The 23,903-nt window shown below is 45.4% G+C and overlaps 1 protein-coding gene across 1 annotated transcript; it reads left to right on the forward strand.

The window, feature by feature from the left end:
• The first annotated feature begins 9,399 nt into the window (after positions 1–9,399).
• Positions 9,400–20,617, forward strand: LOC123395320 (pre-mRNA-processing-splicing factor 8A). Its single transcript, XM_045090304.1, has 13 exons — positions 9,400–9,665; positions 10,599–10,722; positions 10,820–10,912; positions 11,030–11,420; positions 11,717–12,206; positions 12,299–16,095; positions 16,180–16,286; positions 16,387–16,641; positions 16,750–17,385; positions 17,473–17,670; positions 17,763–18,041; positions 19,792–20,034; positions 20,139–20,617. Exons 1-13 carry the CDS (start codon positions 9,400–9,402, stop codon positions 20,328–20,330), a joined length of 7,071 nt encoding a protein of 2,356 aa, XP_044946239.1. The 3' UTR covers positions 20,331–20,617.
• Positions 20,618–23,903: the final 3,286 nt, after the last annotated feature.

Here is a 23,903-nt window from a genome sequence, read left to right on the forward strand (position 1 = left end):
CCATATCACATCACAAGCATACCCTGCAAAAACAAGTTAGACTTCCTCTAATTTTCTTGTTGCATGTTTTACGTGGTGACCATGGGTATCTAGTAGGATCGCATCTTACTTACGCAAACACCACAACGGAGATATATGAGTTGCTATTTAACCTCATCCAAGGACCTCCTCGGTCAAATCCGATTCAACTAAAGTTAGAGAAACTGACACCCGCCAGTTATCTTTGAGCAACGGAGTTACTCGTAGCGATGAAACCACTCTCTCGTAAGCGTACGAGTAATGTCGGTCCGAGCCGCTTCAATCCAACAATACCGTGGAATCAAGAAAAGACTAAGGAGGGCAGAAAAACGCACATCTCCGCCCACAAAAACTTTTGTGTTCTACTCGAGAAGACATTTACGCATGAACCTAGCTCTGATACCACTATTGGGGAACGTCGCATGGGAAACAAAAAATTTCCTACGCGCACGAAGACCTATCATGGTGATGTCCATCTACGAGAGGGGATGGTTGATCTACGTACCCTTGTAGACCGTACAACAGAAGCGTTAGTGAACGCGGTTGATGTAGTGGAATGTCCTCACGTCCCTCGATCCGCCCCGCGAACCGTCCCGCGATCAGTCCCACGATCTAGTGCCGAACGGACGGCACCTCCGCGTTCAGCACACGTACAGCTCGACGATGATCTCGGCCTTCTTGATCCAGCAAGAGAGACTGAGAGGTAGAAGAGTTCTCCGGCAGCGTGACGGTGCTCCGGAGGTTGGTGATGATCTTGTCTCGGCAGGGCTCCGCCCGAGCTCCATAGAAACGCGATCTAGAGGTAAAACCGTGGAGATATGTGGCCGGGCTGCCGTGGCAAAGTTGTCTCAAATCAGCCCTAAAACCTCCGTATATATAGGGGGAGGAGGGGGAGCCTTGCCTTGGGGTCCAAGGACTCCCAAGGGGGTCGGCCGAGCCTAGGGGGCAACCCTCCCCTTCCAAACCGAGTCCAACTAGGTTTGGAAGGAGGAGTCCTTCCCCCTTTTCCCACCTCCTCTTTTTTTTTCTCTTTGATTTTTCTTCCTATGGCGCATAGGGCTTTCCTGGGCTGTCCCACCAGCCCACTAAGGGCTGGTGCGCCACCCCCAATGCCTATGGGCTTCCCCGGGGTGGGTTGCCCCCCGGTGAACTCCCGGAACCCATTCGTCATTCCCGGTACATTCCCGGTAACTCCGAAAACCTTCCGGTAATCAAATGAGGTCATCCTATATATCAATCTTCGTTTCCGGACCATTCCAGAAACCCTCGTGACGTCCGTGATCTCATTTGGGACTCCGAACAACATTCGATAACCAACCATATAACTCAAATACGCATAAAACAACGTTGAACCTTAAGTGTGCAGACCCTGCGGGTTCGAGAACTATGTAGACATGACCCGAGAGACTCCTCGGTCAATATCCAATAACGGGACCTGGATGCCCATATTGGATCCTACATATTCTACGAAGATCTTATCGTTTGAACCTCAGTGCCAAGGATTCATATAATCCCGTATGTCATTCGGTATGTTACTTGCCCGAGATTCGATCGTCAGTATCCGTATACCTATTTCAATCTCGTTTACCGGCAAGTATCTTTACTCGTTCCGTAATACAAGATCCCGCAACTTACACTAAGTCACATTGCTTGCAAGGCTTGTGTGTGATGTTGTATTACCGAGTGGGCCCCGAGATACCTCTCCGTCACACGGAGTGACAAATCCCAGTCTCGATCCATACTAACTCAACGAACACCTTCGGAGACACCTGTAGAGCATCTTTATAGTCACCCAGTTACGTTGCGACGTTTTATACACACAAAGTATTCCTCCGGTGTCAGTGAGTTATATGATCTCATGGTCATAGGAACAAATACTTGACACGCAGAAAACAGTAGCAACAAAATGACACGATCAACATGCTACGTCTATTAGTTTGGGTCGAGTCCATCACGTGATTCTCCTAATGACGTGATCCAGTTATCAAGCAACAACACCTTGTTCATAATCAGAAGACACTGACTATGTTTGATCAATTGGATAGCCAACTAGAGGCTTGCTAGGGACAGTGTTTTGTCTATGTATCCACACATGTATATAAGTCTTCATTCAATATAATTATAGCATGGATAATAAATGATTATCTTGATACAGGAATTATAACAATAACTATATTTATTATTGCCTCTAGGGCATAATTCCAACAGATTTTAAATGCATGTGATAATAGTCTCAGCTTGTTGTGTAGAATTATGCTTTTCAAAGATTTGCGTTAACTAGTTTGGCTTTTTGCCAAACTAACCTCACCACCATTCTTAGCTCCCAAAGAGACTTTGATTTGGAGTTTTGGCCCCAAACAAAATCATTGTTATGCAATTAACCTCCTGCCGAACACCTTGTGTGCATTTGCAGAGTTGGCATTGTTTTTAATTTGCACTATGGAGTTGATTCCCTGGCCAAACCCTCATATCCAGCAGCCTTCCGCTTGCCTCTAGCATAGCCGTGTGCATTTTCACCAGCTTTGGAACTCTTTTGCCCTCTTGGCTAGTATCTAGGGCCGCGCAACACCTTGCCTTGCCCGACCGTTGGTCGCCTCTCGCATGCAACGCTGAGAGGAACCGCACTGCTCGCCTAGGCGACCTGCTAGTGACCTCTGCTACATCTACCGGGGCCAGCACCGACCGAGCCACCTCCGGCCGCCAGCTGTGTTGGTCCCTCCCCTGGAGCATTCCCTCCTGCTGTTGTTGCCCTTGCTGCGTCGCTAGCCTGCCCTGCTAAGCACAACTTATCTCCGAGTATTTCGAATAATTTAGACCGCCGAACGATTTGGCGGGCTTCCTCTTCGTTCTCAGGAAGCTCTTGCCGGAGCAAGTATGCCATCGACTCGGCTGGATCGTGGCCTCGGGGCCGGTGTGGATGTCGGAACAACGGCTCCGGAGATGGTTGTAGGGTGTCGGCTTCGGTTGCTCGGGTGACGAAGCATGCGTCTCGCCCGGAGCGCGACCTTGGGGTCGGCGTGTGTTCTTGTTGGTTGTAAGTCGGAGCGGCGGCTCCGAAAAAGATTGTAAGGTGTCGATTTTGGTTGCTCGGACGACGGAGTTGGCGGCTCGTTGGATGCGCGGTCTCGGGGTCGGTGTGTGGGTCGTTTTTGTATCTGTTTCCGCCCTCGGCAATTCTTTTTTTCTATACTAGCAAAAGGGCATGTGCGTTGCAAGGGGAGAAAAAAAACCCATCATTTTCAATGACGATGACCACATCATGTTCATACCTCATCGCATGATTTCAAAATTTTGTTCACAAATGCAAGAAAATATTTCTTTTTTAATTTTATTCACAATTCACAAGTTGAAACAATGTTCATATTTTGAAAAAAATATAATGGTTGTCAAAAAACTTGATAAATCAAAGAATTATTCTGAATTTCAAGAAACATTTTTTAAAATATACTATAATATTCCGATCCACCATGATAATTGGTTCTTCAAAATTCACTCACGTATATAATCTGAAAGACTCAGAAGCATTACTGTTGAAGTGCATACATTCGATCATTTGTGAACATTTTTACAAATTTCGGAACATTTATAAAATAGAGAACATTTTTTACTATTTATAAACATTTTTTTGAAAATTTCAAACAATATTTTATATTACGAACTGTTTTCAAGTATTTTCTTGTGAATTGGCGAATAATTCATTTTTTGAATTATCAAACAGTTTTTGAATTGCATTAAAGAAATTGCTCAAAATGATGTACTTTTTTTTATTCACGAATGTTTTCTCCAAAATTACGCTTTTTTAATATGCACACATTTTTACAAAAATCCTGATCAATTTTTGAATTCGCAAACATTTATGTAAATATATTTTTTAAAATTTCAAAAGTTTTTATTTATTTATTTGAATTATAAAAAAATAAAAAGGAACATATAAATAATAATTTAAAAACTAAAAAAACAGGCCCCCGCCCATGGGATGGCCCAAATGGCCGTGCTGTTTATTTTCCACCGAGTAGAGCGTAGTATAGCTGGTCCCTATGCTTGGGCCGGCCCATGCGAGGATTCCCTGCAAAACGTTTTTTATAACTTACTAGCAAAAGAGCCCGTGCGTTGCAACGGGAGAGAAAATAACACGCATTCTTAATCCAATAACCACAACTCAAGATCTTAATAGGCTCACGTCTTTTAGTTTCAAATGGCATCACATTGATGTTACCGATAGTGGCCTGACCGCTCACACAACGAAAACACGTTTGAATATGGCTAGTCCTAAGGTCTCTCTCCTTCTTGGTGATGCCCACAAATATTTGCATTATGATGAAAATAGCAAAGTATGTTTTATTAATTAATGATAGCATATGCATAAGAGTATTATTTTTGTCTTGCTGATATATTTGGTTTGTATTTATAATCCAAGTGAAGTCTTAATTTGGTTGCAAAAATATTAAACAACTTCATCGAAAATAATCAATTTGTAATCCAAGTGAAGTCTTAATCCACCACCCCTCCCACCACCGCCCCTCCTGCCACGGCCCCGCCCTCCTCGAGCTTCAGATCCAACGCGCACCCTGATGTATTTCTTAACACCATCGTTGTGTTCCACTGTGTGTGTGACCAAAAACTTGAAGTTCTTCTTGAAAAAATTGTGCACCTGCTACAAGCAAATAAATGCTTCAAATCAGACAGTTTCCCCCAGTTCAGCCACACAATTTTTTTTTCAGCGCCTAGGAACAAAACCCACCGATCGATGAGCCTTGTCGGCATCGGGCGAGAGCATAATCGGCGACAATTCACCCTCGCTGCTGGCTGCGACCTTCCCCAGAAGCCCCCTCAGAGCGCGACAGTCCGCCTCGCCGCAAAGCCCACTGAACAACTCGAGAGCCTTGGAGTGGTCGGCGTCGGCCGCCGACGCCGCCTTCTTATCCTCCTTGGCATCCACGTATTGCAATGCACGGACCGTAGGTGAAATCGGGGCCGGGCGCGCGGAATCGCTGAGCAGACGTCGCAGGGAGACGCGAATACCTGGTCGGGGAGATCGAGGGAGGTGAGGCGGACGACGAAGCCGTCGCGGGCGACCTCGTGGACGATGAAGTCAGAGTACCAGTGCTCGAGGACGCCGCGGAAGCCCGAGAGGGAGGAGGTGAAGCAGGAGATGCCGACCTCGGCCTCGGTGACGGAGCTCGAGCGCGCCATGGCCAGCGGAACGACCTCCCCACGCCCGAGCGCCGCCGGGAGGATCTCCTCCGCCGCCAACTTCTCTGCCGGCGATCCCATCTCCCTTCTTCGCGCAACCCACCTCTGGCCACCAGAGCGGGTGTGTGTGGATAAGGCGCTGACAGCAAAGAAGGATGTTTCTGTAAAGTGAAACGTTATTTCTTTAAAAAAAGGACTACGGGTTGATTTTCCAAAACCAGAAGTTTTTTTTTTTGCAAAAACGGCGGCGGCGGGTTTTCTGACAGAAGCAATAGCCTAACTTATAGCCTTATAGGTGGTATTGGTGGGTAATGTTTGACAATTTTGAAGGCAAGCAATAGGTGCTTTACTAGCAAAAGAGCCCGTGCGTTGCAACGGGAGAATGCAAGGTCTGAGAATCGGACTCGAAGGCATAGATATTCTAATGGTGCACTATTATCGAACATGTCAAATATGTATCCTTAGGATCCTTGTGCAGGTCAGATAGCATTACGGATTTTGTTCACGTTTAACTCACTTTTCTTCTTCTTACTCCACCCATTATCTTTGTCTCCCTTGCTTGGGTATCTAGGAACATAAAAAATACAGTATAGCTTAGAATTTATCGAGATGCATTGAATCCTTTAACAAAGGACCACATCACTGTAATGAGAAAAACTCATGCTGTCAACCTTGTCATCTCATCTGCATTAACTGAAGTGTGAATCAAATCCTCTAGTTCACTTATAACCATAAAAGTAAAACAGAACTGTAACGGAGCAAAACTAAGACTCATTAACTGATGGAAGTTTACTCGGATTTCCTTTTTTGTGAAATCGTTGTTGGCCTAACAAAATATCAAACAATAGTAGCTAGCTTTTCCGAGAAAATATCAAAACCGCAATCTGCACCAATTACAGAGGAGAAAATTGGAAATTTGCCACTTTCAATATATGGCTTCTTAAAATTGTCATTTTCAAGATTGGCTTCGCACATTTGCCACTCAGCTCGTTGGCTCCTTGATTATCATGCCGCTTTCCTCCTACTTTTGATTTTCATTTTCCTTTAACATTTATAAGCATTGGAAAAGACCAAACCAGCCCTGGTGCATATACACGTACTATCCAAATTTCAGTTGACACTTTGAAGCGGAGGACAGCGTACCGACCACCTAGAATACCGGGTGATCTCGTCAATGCAGACTGCTTCACCGATCTCCTTGACACAGAGTGTCGTAGATCGTCTAAAGTCTAGACGTCGCATGCCGTGGATATTCTCAGCGTCCCGAGCAGGACGGCGGGCTGTGCAGCTATGGCGCGCGCAGAGACGGTGCGAGCAGCAAGCAGCCTAGTGGCGTCGGCGGGGGCTGCTTCAGTAGCCACTCTTATCGACATCCTCAAATAGTTGTCTCCTATTCTCCAATTCAGTGCTAGCTAAACTTCGGAGGAGACCAGAACCTGTAGCCGCGGGCTGGCTCGAGTGCCCGCGGTGGGCCGCCTCGGCCGTGTAGTAGGCTCTCCTCACAGCTCCTCGCGGAAGATGGCGTGCCGCGAATGCGCGCCAGCGAGCACGGCAGCCGCGGCCATGGGAGCGGCGAGGCCGGCTTCCTCGCGCCCCGCCACGGCGGCGCGGGCCCGTCTCGTGGACGGCGGGCTTCGACAGGGGCACGGGTGGGCTCCCCTTGGTCGGAGGCGCGCGCGAAGGAGAGGGAGGGCGGGGTCCGGCACCGGGTCGCCTGCAGCTCGTCGACGAAGGCCGGGGCGCCGCGGGGGAGGAGCTCGAGCGCGGCGTCGAGAGGCGGCGGTGGGGGCAGCACTTGACGGAGCAGGCGACCGCCGCCGGCATGGCTGCTGGTTGGCTTGGCGAGCTGGGGTTCGGCAAGGGGAGTTGGTGGAGATTGAAGAAAGAGGCCCGTGAACTGTGGGTTAGTTTGGATTAAATATAGGGTGGTTTGTGTAAAATGTAAAAAACAATTCGTTTTTTGACTTAAATCTGGACTGCTGGTTGATTTCAGGAAACGTCGGGTTTTTTTTTGTAAATGCCGTGGTGGGTTTTCCGACGGAAGCAATAGCCGCTTTATTATTAGGTATAGACTAGCAAAAGGACCCATGCGTTGCAACGGGAGAAAAAAATACCACACACTCTTAATTTATAAAAAATGATCTATAATCTGAGAATTTGCAGTTACGACGCAAACAAAGATGGTCTTATCCTACAAAAATGCAGTTCAAAATTTCACAAGTCTTCTATTTTAACACAGCTTGCATGTAGATTTAATACGTACAAAGAATCAGTCAAGTGACCTTCAGTTTCATCTCCAATCCTGATTTTGTTGACGTGTTCATCCCCAACCCGGATGAGTACCGGTATGAAAGAAAGACAAATAATGACTTATTTATTAAGATTGCACCCTAAATAGTATTTTTATTGAACGTTTAACAGATAAAATAATATCATATTTAAATTATACATATTTTTCTAATCAAATTCCATATATAATATGTTAAATTTGGAGTTACGGTTTAAAAGATATGAGTATTTTAAAAACATTTAATATATACTACAAGTTTAATATCATAAACAACAAGGGGCTTTTTTGTAAAATCACCTCGGTGGGTTTTCCGACGAAAGCGATAGCCTCTTTATTATTACTAGCACAAATGCCCGTGCGTTGCAACGGGAAGAACAATATTTATTTTATTATGCGCAAAGTACAATTATTTTATAGGCAAGACTCTTCTCATTTTAGTATGGATTTTGAACAAATAACTTCAAATTTGAACATTAAATTGTGCAACTAAAGCTCATTTTTGTCTTTGTGTGGCCGAAACACCCACCTCTCACACGTGATGATCTTGGGTCAAGGTATAGTAGTATTTTGATGGATCCGTCCATACATAACCTTTCTGCCCAACACCTACGAAAAATAGTAGGCACGATAGAAAAAACATAGTAAAAGAGAAGATGAGAAAAATTGATGGTGCAAAAGTGAGATCAAGAAAAGAATGGAGATAAGGATCATAAAATCACAAGCTTAATCACTTGTACCCAGAAATCTATCTCCACATGACTAATCATGTGACAAACAAGCAGTAGGCCAGTAGACACAAATCCATGAGACATGCGTAATCATTAGGAGGCACAAAATCCACTTGTGCATGCAAAAATTTCAGCTTAAAATGAACCATATATTGTATACGCATCAGAAAGAATATAATAGGAGAGCACATCACCAGTCAATTGTGCTACACACCGCACGCCCCTTCGTGGGACCCATATTTGTTTTGGTTTGATGCTAAGATGGATAGGGCTATCGACGGTTGGTTGTCTGTCGGTATTCTCTTTCCAGCGATTCTGTCCATGCATCGTCTCTCTAAGTCTTCATCTCTCTCTTTCCACGCAGTCCCTTCCTACCTTAGATCTGTGTCGCTTGGAGGCACTCGAGGTAACTGCGCAAGTGCGGCGGGCGACGACCGACAACCAGCGCAGCCAAGGTAGCGAGGCAAGCTCCTGCCTCTCCAGGAGCTCGATTTCGATGAGACTCACATGCGAGGGAGCGGAGGAGATATCGATTCTCCGTGGGCGAGCTCGGTGGCGTGGAGTCGCACCAATGATCTTTTTTTAAGATTTCAGGACTGCCTGACCTATAGCCGATGGGGAGGAAGATGAGCGCGGCTGAACGCGCATTTGCCTGGGGAGCGACAGGCGATTTCGGTAGCGAGGAGTTTCGAGGCTTGATATATTGACTGGTGTTAATTTATATAGTCATGGATCGGGCCGTGATGCTTCGAGGCTCCTGCAGAGTCCTTGTCCGAAACTGGTCAAGCGAGGCGAGATCATGTGGAGAACGACGCTCGTTTTTAATTATTATTAGGTGCCTTGGGTCGGGTGCGCTTGTGTCGTTCATGAACAAAACGGTTTTGAACTGTGGGTTGAATAATAAAAATTACAGTTTTTTTTATAAAAATGTCGTGGTGGGTTTTCCGACGGAAGCAATAGCCTTTTTATTAGTAGGTATAGATTATATTATTATTATTATTATTAGGTAAAGATTAGTAGGGACGGATGAAATGACACAACTCGTGCTGGTCCTCGAAAAAAAAAAAAGTTCGCTCGGCTGAAGATGCTGTACTCCCGACCCCACGGGGCGTCGAACCCCACCCGACTCTCTTGAGACTTTAAACCCTACCAGCAGCAGCGTCGCCGCCGATGTGGAACGGCGCGCCGCCGCCGCCGCCGATGGCGACCGCGCCTCCTCCCCCGGGCACGGTCGGCGCGGTCCCGCCCCCGCCGGCCGCCGCACCGCCGCAGGCAGGCCAGCCGCTCACGCCGGCGGAGCTCGAGGCGCAGCTCGTGGAGAAGGCCCGCAAGTGGCACCAGCTCAACTCCAAGCGCTACGGCGACAAGCGCAAGTTCGGGTTCGTCGAGGCGCAGAAGGAGGACATGCCCCCCGAGCACGTGCGAAAAATCATCAGGTACAATCTCCAGACCCGCGCCGCCCTCGGATGTTTCGGGCTCTCAGTAATGCTCGTGGCTAGATTTTGGGTCCTTTGGTGCTCATCTCGCATTGTGATGTCTATGGTCTTAGGTCGTCCCGTAGCCGTTTGTAGCTTTGAACTAGTGGCATGGCTGTGATAGCCGTCTCGACTGAATTGCTGATGGCGCGATCATACAGTTTGATGTTACGCGTGGGGTTTATGGTTATAACTGTGATTCGATAATGTTTAGGTTTGGATTTACCTGTGTTATTTTCTGCTCGGCATCATGTGTTTGTTGCTGATTTCTGCTTACGATCTGTGGTCACTGGAATTAGGGGTAAGATTGTGGTCTCTGACTCTAGATCCTGGAAATTAGGATTCGTGATATTTTATATATTCTCATCCTGTAATTATGGTGAACATCTTTAATTTGCTACTAGTTGCTTCCACTTTAAATTCCAGGAGTCAGGATTATAGATATGTCGATCTAGTTATGGTTTACTTTTTTCATTTGCTAATTGCTATAGCTCTTGCCTCTTGGTCTGTGAAGATTTGTAGCTGGGTCTAGTTGGCTTTCATGTGATCATAAGTTGCAGGGATATTAACTAGATGTTTCTGGTTGCTTCAGGCTGTGATGTAGTTAATCCCCTCCACCTTGGGTCACTCTGTCTGTTCTGAGCATATTTCTGAACAAATACATGGCCACTCTTTCTGTTCTGAACATATACATGGCCATTCTTTTTATTCTAAACACACACGCCACCAGAGATGCAAACCACGACCTAGAATGAGTTCATGATAACTTGAAGAATTAAGAGTTTGCATTTTGGTCATATGTACAACACAATCAATTTCGAAGCCTTCCTGTCCCGTAGATTGAAGATCTGCTTCTGTTTCAGAAAATTTATACATCTCTGTTTTGTTGAGCAGGGACCATGGGGACATGTCTTCAAAGAAGTACAGGCATGACAAGCGTGTTTATCTTGGAGCACTCAAGTTTGTACCTCATGCCGTTTATAAACTACTGGAGAATATGCCGATGCCCTGGGAACAGGTACATCCTTTCGTTGTGAATTATATGGAAATTAGTGTCTTACTGTTGCCAAGATCACCTGTTCCATGGCCATATAATAATAGACTCTTGTTTTCAGGTTCGGCATGTTAAGATCTTGTACCATATCACCGGTGCCATAACCTTCGTAAATGAGATCCCGTGGGTTGTTGAGCCCATTTACCTGGCACAGGTGATGATCTAGACTTCATTCTTCTTCCCTGTTCAACACTCCATTCTTTTTAGTTCCTTTTTCAATTTCACCCTGTTACTTGCTTAAAATGTATCTCTTATAATGCGCTTTCCACAGTGGGGCTCAATGTGGATCATGATGCGAAGGGAGAAGAGAGATAGGCGCCATTTCAAAAGAATGCGCTTTCCTCCATTTGATGACGAGGAACCTCCACTGGATTATGCTGATAATTTGTTGGATGTTGAGCCGTTGGAGGCTATACAATTGGAGTTGGACCCAGAGGAAGATGGAGCTGTGTATAAATGGTTTTATGATCACAAGCCTCTGGTGAAGACTAAGCTTATAAACGGTCCCAGTTACAGGAAATGGCATCTATCTCTTCCCATCATGGCAACACTCTATCGCCTGGCCGGTCAACTCTTGTCAGACTTGATTGACCGGAATTATTTCTATTTGTTTGACATGGAATCTTTCTTTACTGCCAAAGCACTTAACATGTGTATCCCAGGTAATCATATTTGTCTTTTCTTTTCTAAGCCAGGTTTGATGTATCAAGCTAAAAAATACTGCCACGACAAGTCGACTAGCATAGTAGTTGTAGCTTTTGGTTGCTGGTTAAATCAAAATTTCTCCCACTTGGTATCTTACTAGTGGCAAGGCTTTGTGAAAACATAAGCAACCAGAACTTGTATTTTTCACAAATGCATTTGCTTATGCTTTATCAAAACAGGAAAACATTGTACATTTCTTCTACATCGCATTTTTTCTTATCATGCACTGATGTTAATTTTTTATTCTCATCAGGAGGTCCAAAATTTGAGCCACTCTACCGTGATATGGAGAAAGGGGATGAGGACTGGAATGAGTTTAATGATATCAACAAACTCATCATCCGTCAACCACTTCGGACTGAATACAGAATTGCGTTCCCACACTTGTACAATAACAGGCCAAGAAAAGTGAGACTTTGCATATATCATACTCCTATGATAATGTATATCAAGACAGAGGATCCAGATTTACCTGCATTTTACTATGATCCTCTGATAAATCCAATCACTTCAACCAGCAAGATTGATCGCCGGGAAAAGAAAGCAAGTGAAGAGGAAGATGAAGACGACTTTAGTCTTCCCGATGGAGTAGGCCCTCTTTTGGAAAAAACTCCACTCTACACTGATACTACAGCTGCCGGCATTTCGTTACTCTTTGCTCCAAAGCCTTTTAACATGAGATCTGGTAGAACACGCCGTGCTGAGGACATTCCTCTTGTATCTGAGTGGTTCAAAGAGCACTGGTGAGTACTGCAGTGAGTTTAACATTGTCTTCCCATAGTTTCCTCTGTAGTATATTTTTTCCTCATGATTCCATCGATATCTGTTTTTGCAGCCCACCAGCATATCCAGTTAAAGTTTGCGTGAGCTACCAGAAGCTGCTGAAGTGCTATGTGCTCAATGAGCTACACCATAGGCCGCCTAAAGCACAGAAGAAGAAACATCTGTTCCGTTCTCTGCAAGCAACAAAGTTCTTTCAAACTACAGAGCTTGACTGGGCAGAAGCTGGGTTGCAAGTTTGCAAGCAGGGCTACAACATGCTAAACTTGTTGATTCACAGGAAGAATCTTAACTATCTTCATCTAGACTACAATTTCAACTTGAAGCCTGTGAAGACTCTCACAACAAAGGAGAGAAAGAAATCTCGTTTTGGAAATGCATTCCACTTGTGCCGTGAGATTTTGCGACTTACTAAGCTAGTTGTTGATGCAAACATCCAATTTCGCTTGGGAAATGTTGATGCCTTTCAGTTGGCCGATGGTTTGCAATACATATTCTCCCATGTTGGTCAGTTGACTGGTATGTACAGATACAAGTATCGTCTGATGCGGCAAATTAGGATGTGCAAAGATCTGAAGCACTTGATATATTATCGTTTCAACACTGGTCCTGTTGGAAAAGGACCTGGCTGTGGATTTTGGGCTCCAATGTGGAGAGTGTGGCTGTTTTTCCTTCGTGGTATTGTACCCTTGCTTGAAAGGTGGTTAGGTAATTTGCTGGCCAGGCAGTTTGAAGGTCGCCATTCAAAAGGAGTTGCTAAAACAGTAACCAAGCAACGTGTTGAGGCACACTTTGATCTGGAGCTTCGAGCTGCAGTTATGCATGATGTCCTTGATGCGATGCCAGAGGGCATCAAGCAAAACAAGGCCCGGACTATACTGCAGCATCTTAGTGAGGCATGGCGCTGCTGGAAGGCAAACATCCCCTGGAAGGTCCCTGGTCTGCCGGTTCCTATTGAAAACATGATACTTCGTTATGTGAAGTCCAAGGCTGATTGGTGGACAAATGTCGCTCACTACAACCGTGAGCGTATCCGGCGTGGTGCTACAGTTGACAAGACTGTCTGCCGCAAAAATCTTGGAAGGTTAACACGTCTTTGGCTGAAGGCAGAACAAGAGAGGCAGCACAATTACTTGAAAGATGGGCCATATGTGACACCTGAAGAGGCAGTTGCTATTTATACAACCACAGTTCATTGGCTCGAATCAAGAAAGTTCTCACCGATTCCTTTTCCTCCACTCTCGTACAAGCATGATACCAAACTTCTTATACTTGCTCTGGAAAGGCTAAAAGAGTCTTATAGTGTGGCAGTAAGGTTAAATCAACTGCAAAGAGAGGAACTGGGTTTAATAGAACAAGCATATGATAATCCGCATGAAGCTTTGTCAAGGATAAAACGGCATCTTCTTACTCAGCGTGCTTTCAAGGAAGTTGGCATTGAGTTTATGGATCTGTATAGCTACTTGATCCCTGTATATGAAATTGAGCCTCTTGAGAAAATTACTGATGCATACCTTGACCAATACTTGTGGTACGAGGGGGACAAGCGCCACCTTTTCCCAAACTGGATAAAGCCTGCTGATTCAGAGCCACCTCCTTTACTTGTTTACAAATGGTGCCAAGGTATAAACAATTTGCAGGACATATGGGACACGAGCGATGGGCAGTGTGTTGTGATGCTGCAGACAAAATTTGAGAAGTTCTTTGAAAAAATTGACCTGACTCTGTTGAACAGGCTTCTACGGTTGGTCCTGGACCATAACATTGCTGATTATGTCACTGCAAAGAACAATGTTGTGTTGTCTTACAAAGATATGAGTCACACAAATTCTTATGGTCTTATTCGAGGTCTTCAGTTTGCATCTTTTGTTGTGCAATACTATGGGCTGGTGCTGGATCTCCTGCTTCTTGGTTTAACTCGAGCTAGTGAGATTGCAGGGCCACCACAGATGCCAAATGAGTTCCTTACATATACCGACACAAAAGTTGAGACAAGGCATCCCATCAGGCTCTATTCTCGATATATTGACAAGGTGCATATAATGTTCCGATTCACTCATGAAGAAGCAAGGGATTTAATTCAGCGTTACTTGACAGAGCATCCTGATCCTAACAATGAGAACATGGTCGGTTACAATAACAAGAAATGTTGGCCTAGGGATGCAAGAATGAGGCTCATGAAGCATGATGTAAACCTTGGAAGAAGTGTATTTTGGGATATGAAGAACCGCCTCCCAAGGAGCATTACTACATTAGAATGGGAGAATGGTTTTGTCTCTGTGTACAGCAAGGATAACCCAAACCTGCTCTTTAGCATGTCTGGGTTCGAGGTCCGTATTCTGCCAAAGATACGTATGACTCAGGAGGCATTCAGCAACACAAAAGATGGTGTATGGAATCTACAGAATGAGCAGACAAAGGAAAGGACCGCCATTGCATTTTTGAGGGTTGATGATGAACACATGAAAGTGTTTGAGAACCGTGTCAGGCAAATCCTTATGTCATCAGGGTCAACAACATTTACCAAGATAGTTAACAAGTGGAACACTGCTCTCATTGGCCTCATGACATATTTCCGTGAAGCCACTGTTCATACACAGGAACTATTGGATCTGCTTGTAAAATGTGAAAACAAGATCCAGACTCGTATAAAGATTGGCCTGAACTCAAAGATGCCTAGCAGGTTTCCACCAGTTATCTTTTATACACCAAAGGAAATTGGAGGTCTTGGCATGTTGTCAATGGGTCACATTTTGATACCACAGAGTGATCTCAGGTATAGCAAACAGACAGATGTTGGTGTGACACATTTTCGAAGTGGTATGAGTCATGAAGAGGACCAGCTTATCCCTAACTTGTATCGCTACATCCAACCATGGGAGAGTGAGTTCATTGATTCACAGCGCGTGTGGGCTGAGTATGCTTTGAAGAGGCAGGAAGCACAATCACAGAACAGGCGCTTAACACTCGAGGATCTCGAAGATTCCTGGGATAGAGGTATACCTCGTATCAACACACTTTTCCAAAAAGACCGCCACACTTTGGCATATGACAAAGGATGGAGGGTCAGAACAGACTTCAAGCAGTATCAAGTGCTGAAACAAAACCCATTCTGGTGGACACATCAGCGCCATGATGGAAAGCTATGGAACTTAAACAACTACAGAACTGACGTCATCCAAGCACTCGGAGGTGTGGAAGGTATCCTGGAGCATACCTTATTTAAAGGAACATATTTCCCTACCTGGGAGGGTCTGTTCTGGGAGAAGGCTTCAGGTTTTGAGGAATCAATGAAGTACAAAAAACTGACAAATGCGCAGCGTTCTGGGCTTAACCAAATCCCCAATAGAAGATTTACCCTTTGGTGGTCACCAACCATTAATCGTGCAAATGTATATGTTGGTTTCCAGGTTCAGCTAGATCTGACAGGGATATTCATGCATGGTAAAATTCCGACCCTGAAAATCTCTCTGATCCAGATTTTCCGTGCACATCTTTGGCAGAAGGTCCATGAAAGTGTTGTTATGGATCTTTGCCAAGTTCTGGATCAGGAGTTGGATGCGTTGGAGATTGAGACAGTACAGAAAGAGACGATACATCCCAGGAAGAGTTACAAGATGAACAGTTCCTGTGCAGATGTCCTCCTTTTTGCTGCACACAGGTGGCAGATGTCTAAACCAAGCTTAGTTTCCGAGTCAAAGGATGTGTTTGATCAGAAAGCAAGTAACAAGTACTGGATTGATGTGCAACTACGATGGGGAGACTACGACTCACATGACATAGAACGTTACACAAGGGCCAAATTTATGGATTATACAACAGATAATATGTCCATCTACCCTTCTCCGACCGGTATGATTTTGAGTATCCATGAACTGCCAATTTCTTGCATAGTATGAATCTTCTGTAGTTAGTGTTTATTAATATTTCTTGCAGGGGTGATGATTGGACTTGATCTAGCATATAATCTGCACTCTGCTTTCGGTAACTGGTTCCCTGGGTCAAAGCCTCTCCTCCAGCAAGCAATGAACAAGATCATGAAGGTAATAATCATGTTTACTGTAACAAATCTAACTGTTGTTGGCATATCTCTGTTGTGGTAAATGTCTTATTTAAATGACGTGCTTGTTTGTTTTTTGACAGTCAAATCCTGCCCTGTACGTGCTGAGGGAGCGAATAAGGAAGGGCCTCCAGTTGTACTCATCTGAACCCACTGAGCCATATCTGTCTTCACAGAACTATGGAGAGATATTCAGCAACCAAATCATATGGTTTGTGGATGACACAAATGTCTATCGTGTTACCATTCACAAAACCTTTGAGGGTAACCTGACCACCAAACCAATCAATGGTGCAATCTTTATTTTCAATCCAAGGACTGGTCAACTATTTCTGAAGGTTTGTTCTTTTTCTTTTGCTTTTAGTTCTAGTTTTGTTGTAGTAATGGCATAACTGTTCCATATCACAACTTGGAAGACTTAAATGAAAATGAATTATAACCTGCAGGTCATCCACACAAGTGTATGGGCAGGACAAAAGCGTCTAGGGCAGCTGGCCAAGTGGAAAACAGCTGAGGAGGTTGCTGCCTTAGTTCGATCGCTTCCTGTAGAAGAGCAGCCAAAGCAAATTATTGTGACAAGGAAGGGTATGTTGGATCCGTTGGAAGTCCATCTGCTTGACTTCCCTAACATTGTTATTAAGGGTAGTGAGTTGCAGCTGCCATTCCAAGCTTGCTTGAAGATTGAGAAGTTCGGTGATCTTATTCTCAAGGCTACAGAACCTCAGATGGTTCTATATAACATATACGATGATTGGTTGAAAAGTATCTCATCCTACACTGCATTCTCTCGTCTTGTGCTTATACTTAGAGCACTACATGTCAATAATGAGAAGGCTAAGATGCTGCTGAAGCCTGACAAGACAATTGTTACGGAGCCACATCATATCTGGCCAAGTTTGACTGATGAGCAGTGGCTCAAGGTCGAATGTGCGCTCAGGGATCTCATCCTTTCTGATTATGCAAAGAAAAACAACGTTAATACTTCTGCACTTACACAATCTGAGATTCGTGATATAATACTTGGTGCTGAAATAGCCCCACCATCACAGCAGAGGCAACAAATAGCTGAGATTGAGAAACAGGTAAAAGATTGTAATAGGCTTTGTGTCTACTTTCTATGCATATCTAATCATGTCAGTTTTCTCACATGTGTTTACTTGAATTTGCAGTCCAAAGAGACAACTCAGTTAAATGCAGTTACAACAAGGACAACTAATGTGCATGGTGATGAACTCATTATCACGACAACCAGTCCATACGAGCAAGCAGCATTTGCGTCGAAAACAGATTGGCGTGTCAGGGCCATCTCTGCTACAAACTTATATCTCCGTGTCAACCACATTTATGTTAACTCAGATGATATAAAGGTCAGTACCGCAACCTCTTTCTCCTTGATTTACCCATAGAATTCCCAACTAACGACTGCTGAATGCTTACTGACGGTATATTCTGTGTACAGGAGACTGGCTATACTTACATCATGCCCAAGAATATATTGAAGAAGTTCATATGCATAGCAGATCTACGGACACAGGTTGCAGGTTTCCTGTATGGACTGAGTCCACAGGATAATCCCCAAGTCAAGGAGATCAGGTGCATATCCATTCCCCCACAGCATGGAACTCACCAGATGGTGACTCTGCCAGCGAATCTACCAGAGCATGAGTTCCTCGCGGACTTGGAGCCATTGGGATGGATGCATACCCAGCCGAATGAAGCTCCTCAGCTATCACCTCAGGTTTGTTTCCTACAATTTCTACCTTGAAATCCAACTGTATGATTCTTATCTGGAATGGAATAGCTGAATATCATCCGTCATCCATAAGAATATTAAAAACTTCAAATTCTCCGTGATACAAAATACAATAAAATACACATGCACTAGGCTGAAACCCTACACATTGCTGCAGGATATTTCTTTACAACTTTCTTTGAAAATTTAGATGTGAATTAGACTGAAGAGAATAATCATTGTTGCCAAAAATTCCGTGCACACTAACTTGCTGTTCCCAACGAAGCAGGTTCAAGAAAATCACATTGCCATCTATTCTTATGACCACCGATAGCCTTACATATGCATGGATATATCCTGAAAGAAACAACTTCACCAAAATTACGTTGCTATGCAATTAATTAACACAACGACTTAAATAAAGAGTAGTATTATGCAATTAACACATAACTTAAAGAAAGAGAAGTAGTTCCATACGGTCAACGGCATTAACAGATTCAAATACAAACACAACTACATGTACATGGTTATTCATCTGTATCTTGTCTTTGAGAAAAGGGGCTCCTCCGTGGCACAGGGATGCGGGTGGACAGACGCAGGTCAAAGTTGCCTGGCTGGAGCAGCAAATGGATGTATCTAGAATAGGAAAGTTGATTAGCTCAGGGGTAATTTAAATCCTGAAGATGTGCATATGAGTATACAGCCAACACTATGCACAAATTCGGCAATGGTTGGGTAACTTGACCGTACACAACCTTATCCCACATGACAAATTTAAGAAAACCAAACCAAACCACAAAAATGTGTTATGCCACCTAACCTAAACTAAACCGCAAGATATCTCAACCCAAACCAAACTAAACTGATGGAGGAACCGTGGTTTAAGCTTGTGAATTTTAGATCAGTTACCCACGCGTGTTGTATATCTATACAAATGTATCACCTAATAACCCACCGGCTTGATCATGTGCTAGCTGGGAAGCGGCAAGTCAAACAGCGTTCCCGCACAAGCTCGCTGTAGAAGCAGCAGAGCCAAACTGAATAGGCTCGCTGGGAACCGAACTAAGGAACCGGTTCTCAGACCTAGCTAGGAACTGTTAGGGACCAAACTGAATAGGCCCACACCCAACCACATCCAACTCGTTTCTCCTTAAACCAAAACCAAACCCAACTGTTAACAGTCTAGCCCCATGAAAAACTGAACCGATCAAACCTAAAGCAAGGAACCAAACCCTTTAACCTGGTTAATTCAAAACCATTTCCAGGTTTAACTATGCATTCGTAATTTAATCGAATTAGTTAGTACAACCAGATGGCTAGAATTTATGGGTGACTTGGAACACTATTATAGCAGCAAAATACTCCCTCCGTTCCAAAATATAAGACCTTTTAGGGATTTCACTAGGAGACTACATACAGAGCAAAATGAGTGAATCTATACTCTAAAATATGTCTATGTACATCCGTGTGTAGTTTATAGTATAATCTCTAAAAGGTCTTATATTTAGGAACGGAGGGAGTAGCTTTCTTGTGCATTTTGTAATAGTGAGTTTGTTATTGTCCGTGCAAGTTTCAGTCCTAAATCTTTGGTTCTGTTCTTGGCACGTTCAATAGTATAGTCCTTTTTTGTGTCTGATCCAGTCTCTTACTACTGAACTGTATTCTGTTGTTTCTTGCAAATTCTTTAATGGAGAGCCTCTTTAGCGTATGATTCAGAGTTCAGATACTGAACTGTTCGTTCTGTTGTGTCTTGCAGGACTTGACATCACATTCCAAGATTTTGGAGAACAACAAGCAGTGGGATGGTGAGAAGTGCATCATATTGACATGCAGCTTCACCCCAGGATCGTGCTCACTTACCGCATACAAATTGACACCAAGCGGTTACGAGTGGGGCCGTAGCAACAAGGACAATGGCAGCAACCCACATGGCTATCTACCAACTCACTACGAGAAGGTCCAGATGCTTCTCAGTGACCGCTTCCTTGGGTTCTACATGGTACATACCTCCCTTAGCAAACCCATATTCCGTAGCAATTGTTCTACGCAACCAGCCACCCTTGAAATTTGAAATATTATTCACTGAACTTTTGTCTCCACCAGGTCCCGGACAACGCTCCCTGGAATTACAACTTCATGGGAGTCAAGCACGACCCATTGATGAAGTACAGCATGAAGCTAGGGACGCCCCGAGACTTCTACCACGAGGACCACAGGCCGACACACTTCCTGGAGTTCAGCAACATTGAGGAGGGTGAGGTCGCTGAGGGGGACAGAGAGGACACCTTCTCGTAGGCACCGTAGCATGCCCTGCCCCAAATTTTGTTAGCACATCGAAACTAGCTATGAACTCTCAGCAGTTTTGAAATAGAGACATTTGTAACCTGCAAACTTTGACTTGATACGTGGTATGATGTTTGTCTGCCCCTTGAGATGTTATGACTTCTTTTGTAAGCCCGCTCTTCAAGCTGGGTAATGTACAGTGTCATGCATCATAACAGTGAATATTTTGCTTAGTGGCTTATGTAGTCTCTTATGTACTCCCTCTGTTCCTAAATATAAGATGTTTTAGCTTCTCTCTATTATCTCATGTTTGCATATGTATCTAGACGGTTTTGTGTTTGTATATTCATTCATTTTAATCTATATTTAGTCCATATTGCAATATTTAGAACATCTTATAATTAGAAACAGAGGAGGGGGTACTCCACTCCGAATGATGTCTTCCAAACGCTGTGCTATTCTCCTAATTTTTTTTCGATATATGAAACCGAAATGCTATATATGTAATTAAATTTTGGTTACCCAACCTTTGTCTGCCGGTGCAAAAGCATTGAAGAACCAGATCCTCGCTGTTATTTTCTCTTCCGGAACTGAATCGGGTAAGGGAAACGTTTGCCCACGTTATTTTCTCTTCCTGAACTGAATCGGGTAAGGGAAACGGCCGGCGGTTGTGTCGGATGCGTTCGATGAAGGAGCGATCCTGTGGCCGAGCGCATTTGCCGGCACATCTCCACGACATTCTCGACGCCAACCTCTTGCGTTTTGGCGTTACCGACGAGCTTCTCACCTCCTTTGCTGCACCGGCACATCTTCGCAACTACTCCAAGCTTTACATGTCGGGCTTTTATAGCCGTTGTAGCGCCTGCACATCTCCACGACATCCTCGACGCCAACCTCTCGCGTTTTGGCGTTACCGACGAGCTTCTCACCTCCTTTGCTGCACCGGCACACCTTCGCAACTACTCCAAGCTTTACATGTCGGGCTTCGCTACAACGAAGGATCTTTTTTCTTCAACCGGCATGAAAAAAGTTACAAGTGGTGTGCGAAAAAGCTTCAATCGGCAGTTGAGGTTGCTGCACGAGGACCTGCAGGGATGGCGTTGCGAATGCTACAATCATGTACCATAAAAGCTACAAGCATTCACAAAAAAGCTACAACCATTGATAAAAAATCCTACAACCACATCCGTCAGAGTTGCAACCAAAGTTCGCTGAAGTTGTAGCCGCGGTCATCCAGCGATTTTTGCTACAACAGTGTCAAAATTTTGCTACAACCGTTGACGGAAATTTTGCTATAAACGTCGTCATGGCCGAGCTCCAACCATGATGAAAAAATGCTATAACCATTATACAAATTTGCTACATCCGTCATTCTGTTTTGTTGTAATCGTATTATTTTTTGCTACAAGCGTTGACACTGAACTTCAACCATGATGAAAAATGCTACAACCATTATATAAATTTGCTACATCCGTCATTCTGTTTCGTTACGACCGTATTACTTTTTTGCTACCACCGACAACTTTTTTTTTTTGCTTCACGGAAGGCGAGATGTTCGTGGTGGGTTGCTGCGAACCACGACGTCGGCGGCGGGCGCGGTGAGCAGGCTGACGATGGGGACGACGACGACGAGCGCACGGGAGCCCGCGGGGCTACCAGCAGACGGCGACACGTGCGAGATGTAGGGGAGGCGGGTGATCGGGATCTTGATTGAGCTACGTGAGGATGACGAAGGAGCAAGGGGAGATTCAACGACGCGGGAGCCTTCAATCATAAGGCTGCGATGCTACCAGCCGAGTTTTCGGGCCGGCGCCCCGGTACCCAGTATTGCCCATGAAATCATAAAATCGTACAGGCAAGGATCCGGTGGCATCGAAAATCAAGTCTACCGTCATTCCCCTTCTCCTTTATGAATTTTTGTCCAAAAAGACCACTAACCGAATGGTATTGTCAAAAAAGACCACATGTGGTATGAAATGATAGAAGAGGCCCCCACCTCCCGTGGCGGCACGCGCGCCAGGTGACGTCTGCCGCCACGGGCCGCGCAGGTGTGACCTGCCGCCACCATTCGAGGCGGCCGGCCGCGCAGGTGTGACCTGCCGCCACCACTCAATCGCTGCGTGGTGCAAGCAAGCATGCGTGAGCCCATGCATAAGCTATCGCAGTGTGGTGCAAGCAAGCATGGGTGAGCCCATGCATAAGTTATCACTGCATGGTGCAAGCAAGCATGCGTGAGGTGGCGGCAGGTCACACCTGCGCGGCCGGCTGGCTCGCCTGGCGGCGGCACGGTCCAGCCGCCTCGGCCCGTGGCGGCAGGCGTCACGTGTCACCTGGTGCGCCTGCCGCCACGAGAGGTGGGTGTCTATTCTACCATTCCATACTGTATGTGGTTTTTTTTAACAATACCATTCGGTTAGTGGTTTTTTTAGACAAAAATTCCTCCTTTATAGGCAACAATCAGGACACACAGAAGGGATTTCTCTATGCTTGGAGACAGGACATCTCCTCCTCTTCACGGATCTCGCCAAGAGAGCCTTGAGGGCGGGGCACGGGCGACCGGCGACGTGGATGCGGCGCAGGTCATTTTTTCACCGGGCGCTCGGTGCAAGTCCCTCTCAGCAAGCTACCTACCTACTCCTACGTACTCGGTACTAGATGGGCATGCTATATGTCGCCACAGCGCGCCCTCCCTCCTGAAAAGGCAAGATTTCCGGAAGATCACGATCCAGAATGCTGCTTGCTACTACTCCTACCGCGTTTACGCGCCTACCCAGGCTGATCTCGCCCCTTCTCCTCATCGGGGGGCCTTTCGGAAAGCAGTAAAGCTGCGTCGCCTTTCCCGATCCAATTTGCTCCCATATTATGATGTCAGCTCAGCTCAGCTCGGCCCGGCCCGGCTCTTTATTTCCTTTCCCAGACACGAAAAAAAGACGCTCGCTTTTCACTGCCCCATGATAGTTCTGCTGGGCGAAAGAAGCACACGCACTCTCGCGGCAATAATATCCGCAATATGTGCTCCTGTAATGTAATTGGGCATCATCAGGGGAAAAAAAAAACTGGAAAGCTTGCCCGTCTGCTGGCCTCTCCGTGAGCAGCCCCAAGTGGCGGCATCACGTCCGTGTCGGCCGTTTCCGGCGAGCCAAGGCTCTTTGGGGGCCTTGCTGCTCCGTTTGCAAGAGATAAAGATTGGGGTTGGGGGCAGGACGAATGATGGCGCTCTTCTGCTCGGATCTGCCGAAAGATCGCTCCACCCAAACGCGAGGTCGCGCACGTACCGTTGTTTCCCAACCGTCCTGCCGCGGCTGCTGCTCTGCTCGCTCGGCTGCTCCGGGCTTGTGTGTTTGGCTCTGCTGCCCCCCCTCCTCGCACCGGCCCACGTTGCCGGCAACTTCAAGTGGTCACCATACGGCTCGTGTCTGTCGTTGCGAGTAGCAGTTGGTTGGTGTTATGCTCCTGCCCTTTTCGTCGATCAACTTGTATTCGGTGCGTAAGAGCTGGGGGTTTGGAACTTTGGATTACGGTTTAGGCTCTCTTGCAAGGGAAGCATCGAACCTGAATGAATCACCACACGCGCACTCGGCACAC

The sequence above is a fragment of the Hordeum vulgare genome, chromosome 5H (assembly GCF_904849725.1).
Source record: "Hordeum vulgare subsp. vulgare chromosome 5H, MorexV3_pseudomolecules_assembly, whole genome shotgun sequence".
Taxonomy (NCBI): Eukaryota; Viridiplantae; Streptophyta; class Magnoliopsida; order Poales; family Poaceae; genus Hordeum; species Hordeum vulgare.